Raw genomic sequence first — 19101 nt, 5'->3', positions numbered from 1 at the left:
TGGTAAAGGACTTGGATCCAGAACGTATGAAGAACTCTTACAATTCAGTATTAAGAAGACAAGTAACACACTTTAAAAATTGGACGAAGAATCCAAGTAGACATCTCTCCAAAGAAGATATACCAGTGACCCATAAGTACATGAGAACGTAGAGGGTTAAAGTCATTAGTCATCAGAGAAATGCAAATCAAAACCACAATGAGATACCACTTAGTACCCATAAGGGTGACTGTCATCAAAAAGGTGGAAGTATAACGACTGTCGGGAAGGGTGTGGGCAAATGAGAGCCAGTCCACGGCTGGCGGGGCTCTAACCTGCTGCATCTGCCGTGAAGAGCAGTCTGGCAGTTCCTTAATAGGTTAATTGTAGAGCTGCCCTGTTGACCCAGTGATTGCATCTGTAGGTGTCTACCCAAGAGAAATTAAAACATAATCCCCACACAGAAACTTGTGCATCCGTGTTCACTGCGGCAGTATTCACAATAGCCAGAAATGGAAACAACCCAAATGTCCATTTACTGATGAATGGATAAATGAAATGTGCTGTATCCACGTAATGGGATAGTATCCAACCATGGAGAAGGAAGGAGGGATTGATTCACGTAACACAGAGGAACTTGGAAAACGGTAGGCTGAGTGAAAGAAGCCAGTCACAAAAGACCACATACTATACGATTCCACGTATGTGACGTGTTCAGAATAGGCAAATCTTTAGTGACGAAAAAATAAATGACTGCTTGCCCAGGGCCAGGGGGCTGGGGAAGATGGGGCGGGATGATCGCTGAGGGGTACGGGTTTCTCTCGGGGGTGATGAGAATGTTCTAAAATTGATTGCTGGGCTGGCTGCACAGTCTGTGGATGTACTAAAAGCCATGGAATTGTACACTTTAAATGGATGAATTGTATGGAATGTGAATTATATCTCAATCAAGCTGCTATAAATAAAAACATTAAAATTAAGTTCTAAGAACTAGAAATTTCAAGTAACTGACTAGGTATCCAAGATCATTTTGAATCCAGAGAAGGAAGGCTCCATACCCCCTAGCGTGCCATTCCAAGTGCTGGGAGGTGAGAGCCTGGGCTTTGCAGCCACACAGACCGAGTTGGACAACTGGGTTAGAAGGGCCAGTCTGCACAGCTTCTCTGAATCTCAGCTTCATCATCTACGAAATGCGGGTAATAATTCTTAGCTCGTGGGTTGCTCATCCGAGGGGTGGGGTTGTGGTCACTGCGGCATCGTGTACGGGGCCCTGACTCTTTTCGTCCCTGCAGACCTGCCATCTCACTTCTGGCAGCAGGGATTGCCCTGTCCATCTCCCCCTCTCTGGGCTCCTTTAGCAGGGGGGCCTCCTCTTCACCCCCTGCTGCCTCTGCTCCGGGCTTGCTGCTTGGTGCTCACTTAGTGCTGGTTGGGGGAGTAAACAGCAGGCGGGAGTGGAGGTTGGAACGACGTCAGTGCTTCCACCACGCCCCTAAGCATTACTATACTGGCAGATAGAATACTCTGAGCTGGTTGGCATTGGGAGCTTCATCTGATGACTCGGCATCACACATGTATCTAGGAAATTCTGGCATGATGGTATAGTCCTGACGTTAAAGTACAAAGATAGGCATCAAGTCTAAATTTAATTATAAATTTAAATTAATAGAAAATAAAAAGTTGCTAGTTGGTAATAGATTGAGAAGGATTGTGCCTGGCAAATACTTCATTTTCAAAGGCTCTGTTTTGAAGGAGCGCTTGTGTTTTATGAGCTGCCCTGCAAATTTGGAACTGGACTTCCTCGAGTGCTCTCTCAGCTGCTAAGAGAAACTGGAAACTTGGATTTCCATGGAAGCCTTATCGTCATTTTTAACGATAGGGCATTGAAATGTGTCTACTGAGTTTGTGTAGTAAGTGAGCCTAGTACGTGTTTGAACTTGTACGGGGCTATCTTCTTGCCAAAACTGAGAAAACTTATTTAGAAAATTCACCTTATCTCTGTGCCAGTTTCTCCAGAAGCCCAAGCTTTCTCATCACATTCACCTCTCTGTTTCTTATGCAAAGGAACAAAGCTGAAGTTATTGCTGTGTGGTAAATTATGATGGTAATGTGGCTAAACTGTTTGAAGCCAGTATTGACTAGCTCATGTGCTTGTTAATTATCTTGAGATTTTGACATTACCTGGTGCTTTGTGATAACCTGACCTAGATACAGGGGTAGAGATAAACTTATCTCAGAAGTGCCTTTTAATTTTGTCCTTCTTTGTGATCTTTTAAAAGTGGACAGAAGCTTTCATTAAAGACCAGAGAACTTTAAAACAATTTCACTCCTTTAGTTTATGACACCTTTCATCCAATCATACCAAAATATTTATACAGAATTCAGGAATCCTATTCTGCAGATGACACTTGGATGAAATTAGAAGGTGGCACTGTAGTAAGTACAGATGGTCTAGAAACTTACGACTTAGCACTGGATGGCTGTGCAGGTTTCTAAATAAGGGTGATCGCCACTTACGCATTTCTTCTTCGTTTTCTTTACTTACACCCTGGGAGCTAAGTTGCTCTCCTCTCTCTCTCCCCGTGAACCCCAAAATAGTTTTATTAATAGGAATATATGATGTTTATGTTCTTGAAAAAATCAGGGTGGTCTGATTCTGGCATTTCCCTTCGTCCAACCCTGTTGAATTTTCTGTTTAAAAACTGGCATTCCGAGAGCTTTTCTCTGGCTGGGCGCCTGGATCGCACGTTACAGCAGCGAATGCGGAATGCCAAGGCGTCCCCCAAAGACAAAGGTTTGTTACGGCGGTGGAGCTGATGTGACACTCAGAGTGAGAGCTCCTTAACTTGTCTGAATGACAGTTAATGGTCTTTTTCGTTTTCTTTTCTTTTGTTATTATTTTAAAGGGGGGAAAAGAATGAAAGAAATGCCCAGAGGCTGAGATTGTGTTTGGTTCACCAAACTGTTAAATGTCAAATGCACTCGACTGATAATGCATCTTTTGTCTCTTTTAGGAGCTAATTTTGTTACTCGAAAAATTAGCCGGTCAGTAGCTAAGATTTACCTTGGACAACTGGAATGCTTCAGCTTGGGGAATCTGGACGCCAAACGAGATTGGGGCCACGCCAAGGACTACGTGGAGGTAGGGACCCTCGCGTTTTGGTCTTTAAGTGCCTGTATCTGCTGGCATCCGGACGCCAGGCCTCGGGGAGAGCTCTCCTGGAGGTGGCGGCAGGTACGCTGGTGCTAATGCAGATGTGTTGAAGCTCACGCTGTGCCCCCTCCCGGCTGGATGGTCAGCGGTGTGTGCAGGCCGTCCCGCACCCCCCTGGAAGGGGGAGACCTCTCACGACCCTTCTTTTAATCATTCAAAATGAAGGTGCCGGTCAGTGGTCTGGATGATGGGTAAAAAGTAAATGGTGTTCCTTCCTTTCTAAAGCGTCTTCCTTGTGCCACTCCCTCATCCCTGCCCAAGACGCACGTAACTAACTGTGAGATCATCTTGTTATAACAGAACTAGTCCTCAGACCTGCAAGAAATACTGCCTGATTTCAATTTGTATAATCTAAGACCTTCAGATTTACATTATTCTACTAATCACTCCCAGAGTGCTGTTCTTACAGAGCGATTGGTTCAGACTCTGGTTATTACCCCGTGCGCTTGGTAGCCTGTGACTCACACCCGTGATTGTGTCCATTAAACAAAGAGCAAAGAGAGAGATGCTAGTAATAACGCTATTGCAGAACAACGGGTGTAGTTAGAGGGAAATTCAGACTTTCAGTCTTGGGATTTATGTGCTATTAAGTTTTGGTTTGGGTTACGTATGTTACATATATAAGTAGTATGATTTTTCTTTAAAAAAATTATTACCTCTTACCTTGCCGGCATTAGTATGCTTTTAGATATCCGTGGTGATTCTGTGGCCAGACGTGAGGGAGCACGTTGGTGACATTGTGTTTGTCCCGGAGTCTGCTGGTCCTTGTTTAGGTGCTTACAGATTTCCTGTACTCGGGAGACTATTTCTGTCCTCAATGATGCCTCTCTGGGAAACCGGATCTGGTTTCCTAAGCAAACAAGCAGTTCACTTGCTAACCCAGAGGTCAGCTTCAGAGTGTTGTTATTTTTGTGTGTAACAATTAAAAATGTTGCATACTTAAACACCTAATTCTGATTTATATTACAGACAAAAACTTCTGATTAAAAATTTTGAACAACGTAACATTTAGATCATTTAAATGTGTTCTTCTAAACTGTAAATACAAGGAAGCATTTTATGATAGTCGCCCTTGGATATATTTTAAGAACATTCGTTAAAAATATGTAAGACCATACTTTCAGAAGTAATAAGAAAGTGGGAGAAAGGAGGTGTTAACAAGAGAAGCTGAAACTTCCTTTTGTCTGACCTATATGGTCTTACCTTCTTAAAAATATGAGGCAAGTTTTGTAAAAATAAGTGCATTATTTTCTCAAGAATAGCATTTTGGCATGTAACCTTTGAGCTTCTGCATTTACTTAGAGCCGCACAGAAGGCTCTGTGCGTATCCTTCGTCATCCAAAGTCTTGTTCTTCAGTTTCGGGAACCAAATAGATGAAATTTCATTCTATTTTATTTTATATTTTTGCACTGGGGTACAAAAGAAGTTTGTTATTGGAACTCAGAAATAGATTTTGATAGTGTGAGAAACAGTATATCAAAATGTTAGTAATACTTATTTTTGGTTATGTTTATTTTCTTCTGTATACTTTGGTATTTTCCATATATTGAAATGAGTATGTATAAACTTTTTCAATCAGGGAAAAAGATACATGACATTTTGAAAACAGGCCAGAAAAATTCAACAAAAAGGCATGAGACTGTTACATAAACACATAAGTAACAAGACCACTTTTCGTGAGCTCAGTGGGTCTGCGGGAAGGACCGTGCTGTCATCTCGTCCCCAGATGCCGAGGGTGGCGCTGCTCCTGGGTGTCGCGCAACCCTGGCACAAAGGGCCCACGTTTGTATTTGTTTAACAGGAAAATATTTCAGAAACACTGTGGCTCAAAGACTTCAAAAAGGTCTTCTCAAATGATGTCATTTTGAAGATTCCTTGCCGAGATGTGTCAGTACAGCAGCCGCAGGAGCCAAGATCTCCAGGAGAGTAAGATGTGAGGGTTAAGAGGTTCTGCCTTTTCAGCAAGTGTCACATTTTCAGATTTCACAAACACACATACAAAGTTAAGTCATTCTCGCTGGCGTTCAACACCTGATTTGTTCCACAATACAGGTGGGTTTTGCGTATTAAGGATTCCCTTGGCTCCGACAGTAACACATGTTGATGCTCTAAAAAGCATTTGCTCACTTACGGGTTCTGAAAGAAGTCGACATTTCATGATTTCTAAAAATGTGTCATCATTAAATAAGAATCCATAGTTCGCTATCTCCATTGCAAGAAACATTACCATCCTTTGCATTTCTAAATATATTAAAATGAGGTTACCTCACAGACTTATGACTAAAAGTAGGTGTGGCCAAAATTAAAATCAACAAGGCTAAGAATGAAAAATGAGAAGCATTGTTTGTTTAAAACACATCTGCATCCTGGCGCTATAATCAGCTTTAGAGTAAAGAAGCCTTGGCCAGCACAGATCAAACAAGTCATAATAGCATCTCATTTACATACGCTTTAATTATATAATCCCTCTCATTTATACGTAAACATGTTGTATTCGTATATCTTTAGGTTAAGTGACTAATACGTTCTTATTTATGGATGAATTTTAATGATGAAGAGTAGAGAGCCTTTGCCAGACTGGGTGTAGGTGATCCCAGCTGGGTCAGTGAGCCTAAGTCTTAACAAGGTTTTTTTTTTTTTGCGGTACGCGGGCCTCTCACTGTTGTGGCCTCTCCCGTCGCGGAGCACAGGCTCCGGACGCGCAGGCTCAGCAGCCATGGCTCACGGGCCCAGCCGCTCCGCGGCATGTGGGATCTTCCCGGACCGGGGCACGAACCCGTGTCCCCTGCATCGGCAGGCGGACTCCCAACCACTGTGCCACCAGGGAAGCCCTTAACAAGGTTTTATACATCCATTTATCCATCTGTGAAAAGGGCATAATAGCCATCCTGTTAAAAATCAGCATTAACGTGCTATACATCCCTGATGAGAATCTATCTCTTCCCTGTAAACATTTTTCCAACAATTTATACAAACCCATTTCCTGTTGCTGATTCAGATTCACTAACTTCTGTTCTTAGTCTTGTTTCCTAGATCAAAATGATTTAAAAATTATTTGAGTGGGTAAGAGGTATTTCAACTTGAAATGAAGAATATAAAAACTATATTAAATTACATGGCGCTTTAGAATAAACAAGTCATGTGCAGTTACATCTTTTATATTATTTTATTAGAAACATTGTTAAAGATGCAGAATTGTTGCATTAATTTTACAGTGAACAGACATATACCCACCACCCAGGTGCTGTAATTAACATCTGCAGTTATTGTTGTGTTTCGAGAAAAAAATGACTATTTAAAAATTGCTGTAGGGCTAATGGCTCGGGGCTATAAATACACAACTTACACAAACACAGGTTTTCAAAAATATGCATTTCTTATGGGATAAGGTCAGTTGACAATCCAAACTTTTAAAATATCTTCATCTTCTTAAATATTTCTGTGCCCTGACCGCAACCTGTTCTCACGCCTGACTCCCATCATGAACTCGGAGCATCAGCTCGTATTCATGAGAGCACGCGGCGCTGTGTGCCACGTCGGGTGAGCTCAGGCAGCCAGCATTGCAGGAGCATTGCACCAGCAGTGCAGCATTGCACCAGCAGTGCAGCAGCATTGTAGCAGCATTGCACCAGCATTGCAGCAGTAGTGCACCAGCAGTACACCAGCAGTGCAGCAGCATTGTAGCAGCAGTGCACTAGCATTGCACCAGCATTGCAGCAGCAGTGCACTGGCAGTGCACCGGCAGTGCACCGGCAGTGCACCAGCAGTGCCTGGAACATTGTTCCTTCAGCACCTCTGTGGACTATCTCCCATGGCCGTGGTTCTAGCTGCTACAAATGACCCTGCCCAAAGCCAAACCCTCCTGACAAGACAGTGCTATACTGCATAAAGGTCAGCAGATTTCTTTACTATAAGACCACCTTCTCAGAACTTAGCATATGTGAGCCTGCACTAGGCCTGCTGGGAGTAGTAGAGGGTTTTCCAAACACATCTTACCTTGCCCCGCTTCTAGTGAAAAGTGGGCATTAACGTCTAGCAGTGCGGAGTTGGGAAATGGTGCCCTGAGCTTAAATAAAATGAACAGTAGCCGTTTGGCTAAAGAGGTCCCACTGTGGTTGCACCTTGATAGAATTAGCCAGAAAAGATTGAGAGATAAGTTATTGTTAAGGGCTAGGCCACAAGAGTCCTTAAGCTTTTCCACCTACGGGATGGTCCTTTGCTCTTGGGATACACAGGTAATCAAGAGACCCGAGTCTGAGCTCTTTCCAGGACTCTGCAAAAAGCCATTTAAACATATCATGAGGTTCTGCTGCCCACGGCTGACAGGACAGATGCTCCCGAAGAGAAACCTGGCCTAGAGGCAATCCGGGGACTTTCACATTATCAGGGGAGAAGTTTTGAGGTTCATCTGAATTTTAATATATTCCTTTAATTGTTTTCTTTTTGGTCAGGGAGCCCAGATTAGTAATAAAAAGCTACTTTCAGAAATAAAAATAAGAATAATTGCCGGGCTTCCCTGGTGGCGCAGTGATTGAGAGTCTGCCTGCCATGCAGGGGATGCGGGTTTGTGCCCCGGTCCGGGAGGATCCCACGTGCCGCGGAGCGGCTGGGCCCGTGAGCCGTGGCCGCTGGGCCTGCACGTCCGGAGCCTGTGCTCCGCAACGGGAGAGGCCGCAACGGTGAGAGGCCCACGTATCGCAAAAAAAAAAAAAAAAAAAAAAGAATAATTGCCAAATGTTAGGCATGTATTACATGCCAGAAACTTCATATCCATCGTCTTCTATAATGTGCACAAGCCCCCAGACAGGGTGAGTCCGTCCTCCTCTTACAGACGAGGGAGCTGAGGGGACGTGATTGCTCAAAGCCAAGGTGACCACGGAGGTGAAGGCCGCCTGGTCCCCGGCCCGGGCCTGATGCCCGAGCCATACCCCTGACTTAGGCTGAAGTGAGGGCAACAGTGGGATCCGGGTGACTTTCTGTTTCCCGGAGAGACAGAAAATTACCTTCTGTCCTTTTCTCTTTCTGCCACTTGTGGTCCCAGGGCAGGAGGAGTATCTGGCAGTTCAGAGCCACTGAGCTGGCTGTCGGCTCTCCCTGAACCCCTCCCACTGGCTGGATGCATGAGGCCCAGATGCACAGGGTGTGTTTGGGGAAATGAGCTGGGAACCGCCCACCCTCCCTGTTCCTTGGCCGCCAAGTGAGTTGACCTTCAGGACAGCTTTGGTCTCAGCAGGTGACAGAGATCTGGGGGGAGCAGGGGGCCTCTGGCGGGGACGGGAGCCTGGTGACAGAGCTGGGGAGGTGACTGCTGTGTCTCAGGCCCCCTCTCCTCCTCGTGCAGGCTGCTGCTGGCATTTTGCACCTGGTATTAATTCACACAGATCTGGAAGGAAAGGATGCATTTAAACTTCCTGAGATTCTGTGTAAGGGGAAGCTTGCTTGTTGGGACATCTCTTCTTCACACTCAGGAGAGGAGTTTGATTTCCTCTTGGGTTTGCATCTCTAAGAGTCAACGGTACCTGATCCTGTTCTCCAGTCAGACCCCACCCAGCAGACGTGCAGGAAGTCGTAGTTGCCGTATTTCCATGGCCAGGTCTTCACGGGTTGGGGATGACACCACGGAAGCAGCCATGCCCCACACCCTATAAACTGCAGGCCCTGTTTACTTCGTTGTGTTAACAAATGAAGCTTCTAGGATGGATATGCCTCAAGTTTTCATCCACAGATAAGTTAGAAACATGGAGGTGGGTGCATTGTGAGATCAGATTTTCCGTGTGTTTTAAAAAGGTAGAATTGAGCATCTGACTTTAAATTAGAAAAGTGGTTCTTGGCAAAGGTGTGTGTGTGTGTCTGTGTGGAGAGAGGAAGAAGCGAGTGTAGGGTGGTGGGCTGCCCTCTCAGAAGACACAGCGCCTGGTGTGTAGACGCCACTCACCTTTTCAGGGGCAGCAGTTAGCTGCAATGAGCAGCATCCTGGCCCCCCCTCCAGGTCACCCCCCTCCCCGATGCTGTGTCAGCATACCCTGCAGGCCACCAAGCAACCACTCGTACCCAAGAAAGTCACGGGTCAGTTCCTGAACATAACCGTGTAAATGGTGGGACTCATTCACTCTTGTCTCAAGTGCCTGGCAAGGGTCCCTCGGCTGCCGTCCCCTCCTCACTGCCTGGCCCTGTCCTTTCTCTGCCCCTCCGCCCTCCCTCCTGTCCCTGCTGGCGCCCGCTTCCTGTCTGCTTCCTCCCACAATGAAAACTGGCTCTTTAATTGTAGTGACAAGACTCCTCATGTGATATGGATGTAATTGCCTCTCAAAGTATGACGTCACCTACGCTTAGTGATGATTTGCAGGAGAAGGCAATGCTCTGGGCTCTTGTTTGGAATAGATACTGTGCAGGAATGAGGTGTTTGACACCTTGACTAAATAGCTTCAAAACAGGATATTGACTTTGTTCCATGTTCTTGATGCCTTATTGTAAAGAATCTTCAAAAGCCACCATCTCTTGGGACCAAATTTCCAAAGGGTTTTCCCACGTAGCCTTTCGAGTCGTTCTAGAGGCCATGGTTGTGTTCTGCCTGCAATCTCAATATGCCCGAGTGGATGAACCTGGGGGCTGTTGAGTGAAGATCCCCTCTCATTTTAGCAAAGAAGATCATGGATGGGGCTTCCACGAAACCCAAATAATTCACAGGTGAAGTTTTACAGAAGCAGAATTATCTGAAGGCAAAACTGAGAAACCATCTGTGAAACAGTCTGCGCTGTTGACGGAAGCCTCATTTGGAAATTATTAGTAAAGATCCTAAAGAAAGAGACGAAATTACTCTGCAGTCCCCCGCTATCTGTGAGCTATGTAAAATATTTGAGATCACTTTTGCTGTATCTTCTCATATTCTAAAGAAAATGGTCGAGCTTAAATCATTGTTCATTACTTCCTGCAGAATCTAAGATCTGAAATCTCGGAGAATAAAATCACTCCTCCACAAACATAGGAAAGGATGTGGTTGGTTATCTTGTGTCTGTCCCTCTCAGCTGCTTGAAGGCACGACTGGATTTTGTTCCTCTTCTAATTGTGCCTCGCAACCTGCCTGGTACAGAACAGATGCCCCATAAATACTTGAAATGAGTGGAATCTCCCTATGTGATCAGCTCTTTATAAAATTTATGAAAACGAATTTATAGAAAATATGAGATGTGTCTTATTCCCCTTACTATTAACATATTGTTTCCTATACTTAGCATAAGACATTTTCCACTCTTGAGCAAATGTGAATATGCTCTTACCACATTTAGGTTTTAGTTGTTGGATTGACTTGATTCCAGCGAGATGTGTCCAAGCAGTTTTCTCTCTTGTTGCGTGCTGCCGTGAAGGGACGCTGAGCAGCGCTCAGACGTTCTCATTCTGTGGTAAGTTTCCCGATGATCTCTAGATTCTACTATTATTAGACTTTATTCCTATTTTTATTTATTTATTTATTTTTATTCCTGTTTTTCAAAGAAGGATATCTGAGCAGATGGAAAACATAGAAAGAAAGAATGATACATTGGCTCTGACTGACGACGAAATTTAGAAATCGCAGAAGTACATTAGTTGACAAGGTCAGGCGCCCTTTGTGTGACTGATAGTGTTGACATCTGCTCCTCCAGAAGCCTCTTCATCTTTGAGCCTCTCACTGTGTTTCCTCTCAGTTTTCAAGAGTGTCATCTGATGCAGGATTCTTCTTGATAGAGCAAGATTTCCATCACAGATTCTGTTGTTTTGGAAACTTTCTCTCTCCATTCCTTCCCCTCCCCCGACCCCCAGACACACACACACACACACACACACACACACACACACACACACACACACACACTCACACACACTCACACACTCATCAGTAGCAGCTCACTTTCTAATGATCCATCTTTGTTTTTAAATACATGTAAAAGTTGACTTAAAGATTCGTAGGCAGAGTTTTTTAACAGTAGCTGTGGAAGATCTCTGTGAAGGAAGGAGGATGGTCCTGCGGGATCTTTATGTTCTCCGAGTGCCACGTCCTTTCCTCCCCATGTTCAGAGCACGGATGCAGGTGTCCAGGTCTGCCCTCAGCTGCTGGCTCACCTGTGCGTGGAGTGCGGCAGCCCCGCTGCCGGGTGAGGGTTGCCTGGGCGGAGCCTGGGAGGCAGGTTGCATTCCTGGCAGGTCCACACAGTCCCCACACTCCCCCCGGGCGTGGCAGTGGCACCTCCGTCCTGCTCACCTGCGCAGGCGCAGAGATCAGAATCCCAGGCTTCATGGTTTCATATGCTTTTTCTTATAGTGCCTCCTTTGGGTCAAGAATTACTTGCTGATTTTCACTGGATCTTAAATTTCAAGTTTGCAAACAAAATACAAAGCGCTTTCACTGGACCTTTTTTTTTTTAAAGCTCTGAAGGTTATCCTCTTGTGTTTGTGTAGTGCTTTATCACTTACATCTTTGGATTTGATTCTCCTGACAGATGTCAGCCCACGGTTAGGAGAGCAGGAATTACTATTTGCATTTTTTACAGGAAAAAGGCTGGCTTTGAAGGGAGGTGCCCTGGCCTTCCAACGGCAGGTTCCAGCCAGGCCCCTGACTGTGACCCGCACTGCGTTTCAGGGCGGCTTCTTGGTACATTTAGTCCTTCTTGTGAGATGTGACAGCTATTGTTTTCACTGGCCTCCAGCGTTGACCCTCACCAGGAATTAGGGATAAACCAGCATTTGTGCCGCTGGCTTTAGGGCCTCCCCTGCCCTGTGAGATGGAGCCCAGTTCCGAGGAACTGGGTTAGGAAGAAGCTGCAATATCTGAGGACCCCGGGTTAAAAGGCTATAGCTCCACGTTCTGAGCGGAGACTTCCGCTGCAGTGAGTATTAGTTTAGTAGTTGTACAATCATGTAATTTGGAGAAGGTATCAACTCTGTACAGGAAATACAGGTTTAACAGAAATCATTTCATTTGATCCTTATCTTCAAAAAACCTGAAGTGAGAAGTTGGAAGAAAGGACCTAGGTGGCTTGAATTCCACCGCCTGCTGTCAGCGGCGGCTGAAAGCCTCATTGTCGTGAACTGTCTGCCTGAGGCTCTGGGAAACCAAAGCATCAGGGAACGGCTGAGCCAAGTGAGTCACCTGCTGAAATGAGCCCTAACGAGGTCCCGGTGTGGGACCTCAGGAGGCTCGTGGGCTCGAAGAGGCTGCGGAGGCTTAGGTGACATTCCTGTCGGGTCCTTCCTGGCTTGCAGGGCTCTGGCCCTCCCCTCCTTCCCTCCCTCCCCCTCTGGGCCCCGCCCTTCCCCTTCTCTCAGGTGGCGGGGATCTAAACCCCCGCCGAGAGCGTCTCTGATGGGTCACCAGCATCTGGAGTGGGAAGCCCTGGCTCTGCGCCCCAAGGCCTCTTGCAGCAGCGGGAGCCTCCAGGGTCCCGGCTGGCGCTTGACCGCGCTGGGCACGCGTGAACCGCCTTCTCCCGCCAAGAGGTGGCTGCCGGCCTCCCCTCCTTCCTGCAGTAGCTAAAGCCTCCTGATCTGATCGGGAAGGGCTGCCATTCAAGGAAACCATGATAATCACGTGAGCTCGCGTTCAGCAGGTGAAAGGACGGTGTCTGCAGCTCATTTCCCATCTCCGTAGTGGGTTGGAGGAGCGGCCAGCCTGTGTGGGAATAACTGGGAAACCAGAATCTCCTGGACGGCCCTTTATTTTTAACCTGCTCTATGTGTCAGTTGTTGTTTTAAAGAAAAGACCTTTCTCTGAATCTGAAATGCTGTTCATTCAAATACATGTTTAGCCTTTATTTCCAAGTTTAAGACCTTACTGAGTACTGAATGTATAAACTACTTGACACTTTTTAGAAGCTGACTTTCACAGCAGTCTCGTGAGATAGACGCTATTATCCTTCTTCCTCCAAAATAAGCCTTGGAGAGAGAATAGCTCAGTTTGTCTCTGACCAGCACCCGAGGGCTGAGAGCCTGCCTTGTGCCGGCTTGGACGGGCTCCCATGTCGGCTCTGCTGCCGGCCGGCTGCCTCTGAAGCACAGAGACCATCGTCCTTCTCCTTACGGCCAGCAGCAGCGTCTCCACTGCGGAGCCAAGGCTGGTGACTGGAGTGCGGCACTCGAGGTCCTGTCCCACCTGAGGCTGCCGCGCCTGCGCCCGTCGGGTCGGGGGCTGAACCTCACCTGGCCCCTGCAGGGGCCTTCACCGGGCTGGCTGGGCCGCCTTCACACGCACGCACACGCACGCATCCTCCACGTCTGGCCTCCACGCTCACCCTTGCTTGCAACGCACGGAGCCTTCAGAGCACCTGAAGCAGGGGCACCGAAACGGGATGGACTCAGACCAGAGCAGCCTCGTTGGTCCATCTAGTTTAGAAGCAACTGATGCAGCCCCTTCCTCTGGCAGGTGAAGCCCTTCATTCCTCAGAGACGTTCACTGACTTGAAACAGTTCAGTCTCAACACGGCTGCAGGCCCCCGTGGTCTTTCCGCTGTGGCTTCCAGCGGATCACGTAGCCAGCGAGAGTGCTGCGTGACGCCTTAGCCATTCACGCGGAGACGGTCCCCCGGGTGCTTCCCTGTCACTTAGGAGCCACACTCAGCCGCAAGTGACGGGGGCCTGCGGGGGCTCCTCTCTCCTCACGGCCTGGAGTCCACGCTGCGACCCTTGCGTCTCCCGTGACCCACGGCGGCAGCAGCAGTGGCCACCCCCGTGGCCTGTGCCCTGGCTGGGAAGAAGAGAAGGCCGCGGACTTACGGTGAGCCCTGGCCTGTGGCCGTTCTGCTCTGCAAGGGAAGGGGCTCGTAGGGCCAGGTTTTCACTCGCAAAGACTCTCTCTCTGGTCGAAGGTGGGAGGGGACGCTGCAGGGGGTACCTGCCCGCCCCACGTGGTGTCGCAGGGGGCCTGGCTCTGCACTGGCCCCGGGCACGAGGCTCTTGGCCCGCCCGGCCCCTGACCCGCGTCCGGCGCGGTCTCACCCCCTCCCAGGACCTGTGTCCGGTGCCGCCCCACGTGGGCTTCGTGTGGTCGTGACAGTGGTGTAAAGTAGACAGCGAGCAGTCGGGGTGCAGAGCGTGTGTGGCCTCTTCAGCCTTGGCTTAACAGGCTCCCGGTTTTGTTTGATGGCAGCTCGTGGGTGCTCAGTCCAACACAGATCGCGTGCGATTGGCTTCTCACCCTGTAGCACTGCCTGTGAAGAGCTGCTGGCAGCTCGCGGCCGTCAGGCGACCGTGCGGATCTCGGCCTGCACCTCCTGTGTCGTTTGCCCTCTCTCGTGCTCCCTGCCACCCCGTGTTGGTGTCGATGGGACACCATGCGGAGCCGTGCTTGTACTCAAGTGAATCTCCTGTGAGCTCTCCGTCTTGCCGTACCTGCACTTCTGTGTTCGCCCGTCCCTGCTTTTCTGGATTTTATAAAGAAATGGGGCGTCCCTCAGCGGAACCAGCTGGCTGGGGCTCCTGTCCCTGAGCAGCCGCGTGCGCGCTGTAGCCAGCCGGCCCTGCAGTCTCTGAGCGCTGCTGCTACACTGGTGGCCTCGGAACTCAGCTGGGGTGATGGGAAAGTTGCACTAGAGGCTGCTTTCAAGTCTAAAGTTTGCAAGGTGACAAAAGGCATGTTATTGTCATTTTTGACATAGTAGTAGTAGTTTTCTCTGTAACTGAAATATAGTCTTTTAAAAAGAATTACACCATTGTGTTCTTTGAGGAGGAAAACTTGCTTCTACAATTTCTTGTAGATAGTGGGCTACCAAGTTTGCCTGCCAGCCACCTGAGGTGACTGTGGATGGAATCGACATGTTTGCAGCAATACAAGTTTTCTTAAATTAGGGTCAGCTAACAATAGTTTTTTTTTCCATTGAGATCTGGTTGGCGTGTAACATTGCATTAGTTTCAGATGTACAGCATAAAGATTTGATACTTGTATATCTTGCAAAATGATCACCACGATAAGTCTAGGTAACACCTGTCACCTTGTATAGTTACAATTTTTTTTCTTATGATGAGAACTTTTAAGCTCTACTCTTAGCAGCTTTCAAGTATGCAACACAGTGCTGTTAACTGTAGTCACCCTGCGGTGCGTCACATCCCCGGAACTGGACGGTTGTGCCTTTTGACCCCCTTCTCCCCCTTCGCTCGCCTTTTACTACGACTCCTCCCCCACACCGGCAGCCACCAACCTGTGCTCTGTTTTGATGAGCTCCGTTTTCTGCTTGCTGTATTTCTTAGGTTTCTCTCATAGGAGTGAGGTCAGACAGTATTTGTCTTTCTTTGTCTGATTTATTCACTTAGGATAATGCCCTTCAAGTCCATCCACGTCGCTGCAAATGGAAAGATTTCCTTCCTTTTGTGGCTGAAAAATATTCCGTTTTTTGTTCATATCTACATATGAGCTATAGGATATATATTAACCAGTTTTCAAAAAGGATCATGTAGCAACAATAATCAAATTAACAATAAATAATAACAGTGAGTTTTATAACTGAAGGAGTCTCTCTACTCAGTTCCTATTTTGTGTGACAGGAGAGAAGGTAAATCTGCTTATTAAAGGTGATTTCTTTCAGTGCAGGCAGAGATCACCTGGCATCGAATATATTTCCACAGGTGAATGTGCACATGGAGGTGAAATTCTGTATTTTTTTTGTAACATTCCTATATTTCGAAAATGTTCTGACCAAATGTGCACTTACTTTTCATTTTCTGAAATGCTACTTTTTAACATAACATCATTGTTTCTAGAAACAAATCAAAAGGTTTTGTTCATCCCTCGCTCTGCCCCCCTCCCACCCCCGCCAGTATCACAGTGCAGCTCAGATACACAAGCTGTGGAGAGAGGAACACCCTCAGGGCATCTTTTTCTCTTTCTTTGTGGGTATCATGTTTATTAAGGGGTGGGCACTACTTTTCACAAATTTTACTACATAAGATAAATTTAAAGTGCTTAACATAATGCCTAGCACGTAGAAAGGACTCAATTTTCGTTGCTTCTTTTTAGTGATTAGGAGTGATAAACCCTGGAAGAATAGGACTGTGAAATCTCTGATCCTTCCCCTCAGTTTAAACCATGTAGCCTCAGACTTAGCACTTTTTAGGAAGGGTTTGGAGACATTCAAGGAAACTCCGCCCAGGGAGTTCGTTGTTTGTGGTGTTTGCCCCAGACCTCGCTGAGCCTGAATGCGCCACCTGAAGGGGCACACAGGTGGGGGGAATGCTCATTTTTAATTTCAAGAGGAGGAGAAAAGTTAAAAATTGAGGCCGATAAAAGTTAATGAGGAACATTTAAATCTTTTAATGGGTCACCTTATGTCGCGAGTCAGAGTGGTTACTGCTGTTACTGTACATGTGCGGCATCGTCCTTTGTCTGTGGTAACTCTGTTCCCTGGAAAATGAGCCAGTGCGACGGGGAAGGCGCGTCCCTCTCCTGACGATGGCTTGTTCTTTTGACGAGCTCCACGGTTTTTTTTTAAATGGTGGAAAGAACAGGCACAAGGAAATGAAAATATAAAGGTTTGGGGTTTTTTTTTTTTGCCATTTTCCCTTATTTGACAGATGACTAAATAAAACAGTTAGCAGCAGGAGAGAGCATTTCTGTCTCTTTGTGCTTAAAATTTTATTTGGGTATGGGAAACATGCCCCGAACCCAGAGGGTACACTTAACATGCCAGTTTTCATTTGAGAAGAATTACTTTTCCACGGTCGGTGTTCAGGGATGCAGCCTCACTCCACATACAGTGTTAATGGTCCAAAGACAGGGCAGCTGAACTTTCTGATGGGCTTTCCTTGGGAGACATTAGCATGTCCCTGGAGACGGCTTCCCAGCTCTGGTTAGTCAAATCTGTATGTAGGGAAAGCTTATGACTTTTAGAAACGTTACTCTTGGACGGCCCGTCTATTACCCAGATCAAATATGTGATGTGCACTGCTGTTTTCTCTGTGTTAGACGTGAACTAGACCTTCACTGTACCCACCTGCAGAGCCCAGGCTCAGGGAACACGTCGTGCACTGGACCACCTTGAAGGAGGTGCTTCTGTCACTGGGATGAATAAATAAGGCAGAGCATCTTCACACAGGGATCAGTCACCACGACAGTCATAAATGTGGAACAATTCTAGGTACTGGTTCATGTAGTGAGCTTTTTTTTTTTTTTTTTTTTGCGGTACGCGGGCCTCTCACTGCTGTGGCCTGTCCCATTGTGGAGCACAGGCTCCGGGCACGCAGGCTCAGCGGCCATGGCTCACGGGCCCAGCCGCTCCGCAGCATGTGGGATCCTCGCGGACCGGGGCACGAACCCGCATCCCCTGCATAGGCAGGCGGACTCTCAACCGCTGCGCCACCAGGGAAGCCCCTGCAGTGAGCTTTTTTGTGGTAAAATTAATCAGTTGCCCTTTCTTCAGAGTTATCAGTGATTTTCCTTAAAAACACAGTACCAATTTTTCCATAGCAATTTTTTTAAAGCTAAAACTCAATTTTTCTGAGAAATATTCTATCATATTTCGTAGAGGGCAGTAACCTCATGAGCTGTTTTAGTAAAATAAAATAGGTGCGTGTGGAACTTATCTCTAAATGGAGCGTGAAATCTTGTGGGTCTCTCCCTGGCGTTTTCTCGGCCTGTGTGGCCTGACTCAGAAGGGTCGTGTGCTGTCAAGAGCAGCCCCGCCGCCCGGTCTTGCGTCCTCAGCCTTGTGCTGCTACCTCGAACTGTGGAGCCTGAAACACTCACTCTGTCACTCCAAGTCTTGCCTTTCTCATCCTCACAGTGAGGGGCTAGAGCCGTATGCGCTGTAAGGTTCAGAATCTGAGAATAAGCACTGTTTCCATAAAAGTCTAATTACCATCTAGCATAAAATTCATATTGTTTTCAATGGTGCAGAGTATGCTTTGGTGTTTTGACATTGTGAAACCCCTAAATGAAACAAACGATTCATGCAGCCCAGTGTCAGCTTTTTTTTTTTTTTTTCAATTTTCCTGAGTTAGTCTAGACTAATTTAAGCTAACATTTATTTCTGTTTCCATACCAGGGTAAGAGATGATATAGCGTGTGACTCTCCAATAGAAATAATTGGATCATAATAATAATTCAAGCCACACGTGCAAGCCATTTAATCTTATATAATTTAAAATTTTCTAGCAGCCACATTTGAGGACGTAAAAAGAAACAGGGGAAATTAATTTTAATAGTGTATCTAACCCATTATATCCAATATACCATTTAAGTGTGTTAAAACTGCACAGTGTTACCAAGACACTTTACACTCTTTATCGTCTTCTGTACTCAGTCTTCACAACCCGGTATATACCTCACACTTTACAGGTTGGCCACATTGAGGTCGCACCGCGAGCTGACCTGCCGTGGCGAGCGCTGCACCGGGGCTCTGTAGATTCGTGGGTTTCGAGTCTGCCTTCTCATGCAGAGCTGCATATTTTAAAACCAGCTCTTACGTGTGTGGAAGCCTGAAGAAGGGCATCCATGAGAAAAGAAAACCTGGATGCTCGTAGAAGGCCGTCGTTTGGGATGAGCAGTTTGTACTTTTTCTCTGTGGTAATCGTGTGACTTGACAGTTGGTGGCCTGTCCTTGTCCCACTGAGGAGCAGATGGGGCCACGGCCAGGCTGTCCCTGCTGCAAGAGGGGGCAGGCACAGGATTCTCTTTCCAGTCTTTTCCCAGCACCGGCAAGGCCACAAGTGCATGACTTCAACCTTCTTGGGGGCAGCAGCCGCGCAAGAATGGCCGTGACACCAAGGGCGCCGGTAACAAGGAAGGCAGCTCAAGCCTTAGAGCAGATCCTTTTGCAATCCAGAGAATCCCGGAGTTTTTTACCTAAAGGACCTTAGAAAGGATGTAGTTGTTGACACAGGATTAACTGTAAGAAAGGAGCATATATCTTTGGGTCTTTGATTTAGGCCAGACAGATTCACTGTGACT

At 46.9% G+C, this 19101-nt stretch overlaps 1 protein-coding gene across 2 annotated transcripts in view; it reads left to right on the top strand.

The window, feature by feature from the left end:
* The window catches only part of GMDS (GDP-mannose 4,6-dehydratase), a 480820-nt gene that overhangs the window by 224806 nt on the left and 236913 nt on the right, over nt 1–19101 (top strand). For both annotated transcript variants that reach the window (XM_060023746.1, XM_060023745.1), the window contains one exon: nt 2994–3121. In XM_060023746.1, the coding sequence (XP_059879729.1) occupies nt 2994–3121 (128 nt within the window). The remainder of the gene's footprint in view (nt 1–2993; nt 3122–19101) is intronic.

Source organism: Delphinus delphis, chromosome 10, assembly GCF_949987515.2.
Source record: "Delphinus delphis chromosome 10, mDelDel1.2, whole genome shotgun sequence".
Lineage (NCBI taxonomy): Eukaryota > Metazoa > Chordata > Mammalia > Artiodactyla > Delphinidae > Delphinus > Delphinus delphis.
Note: the sequence above shows the minus strand (reverse complement) of the source record. Positions and strands in the feature narration are given on the sequence as shown.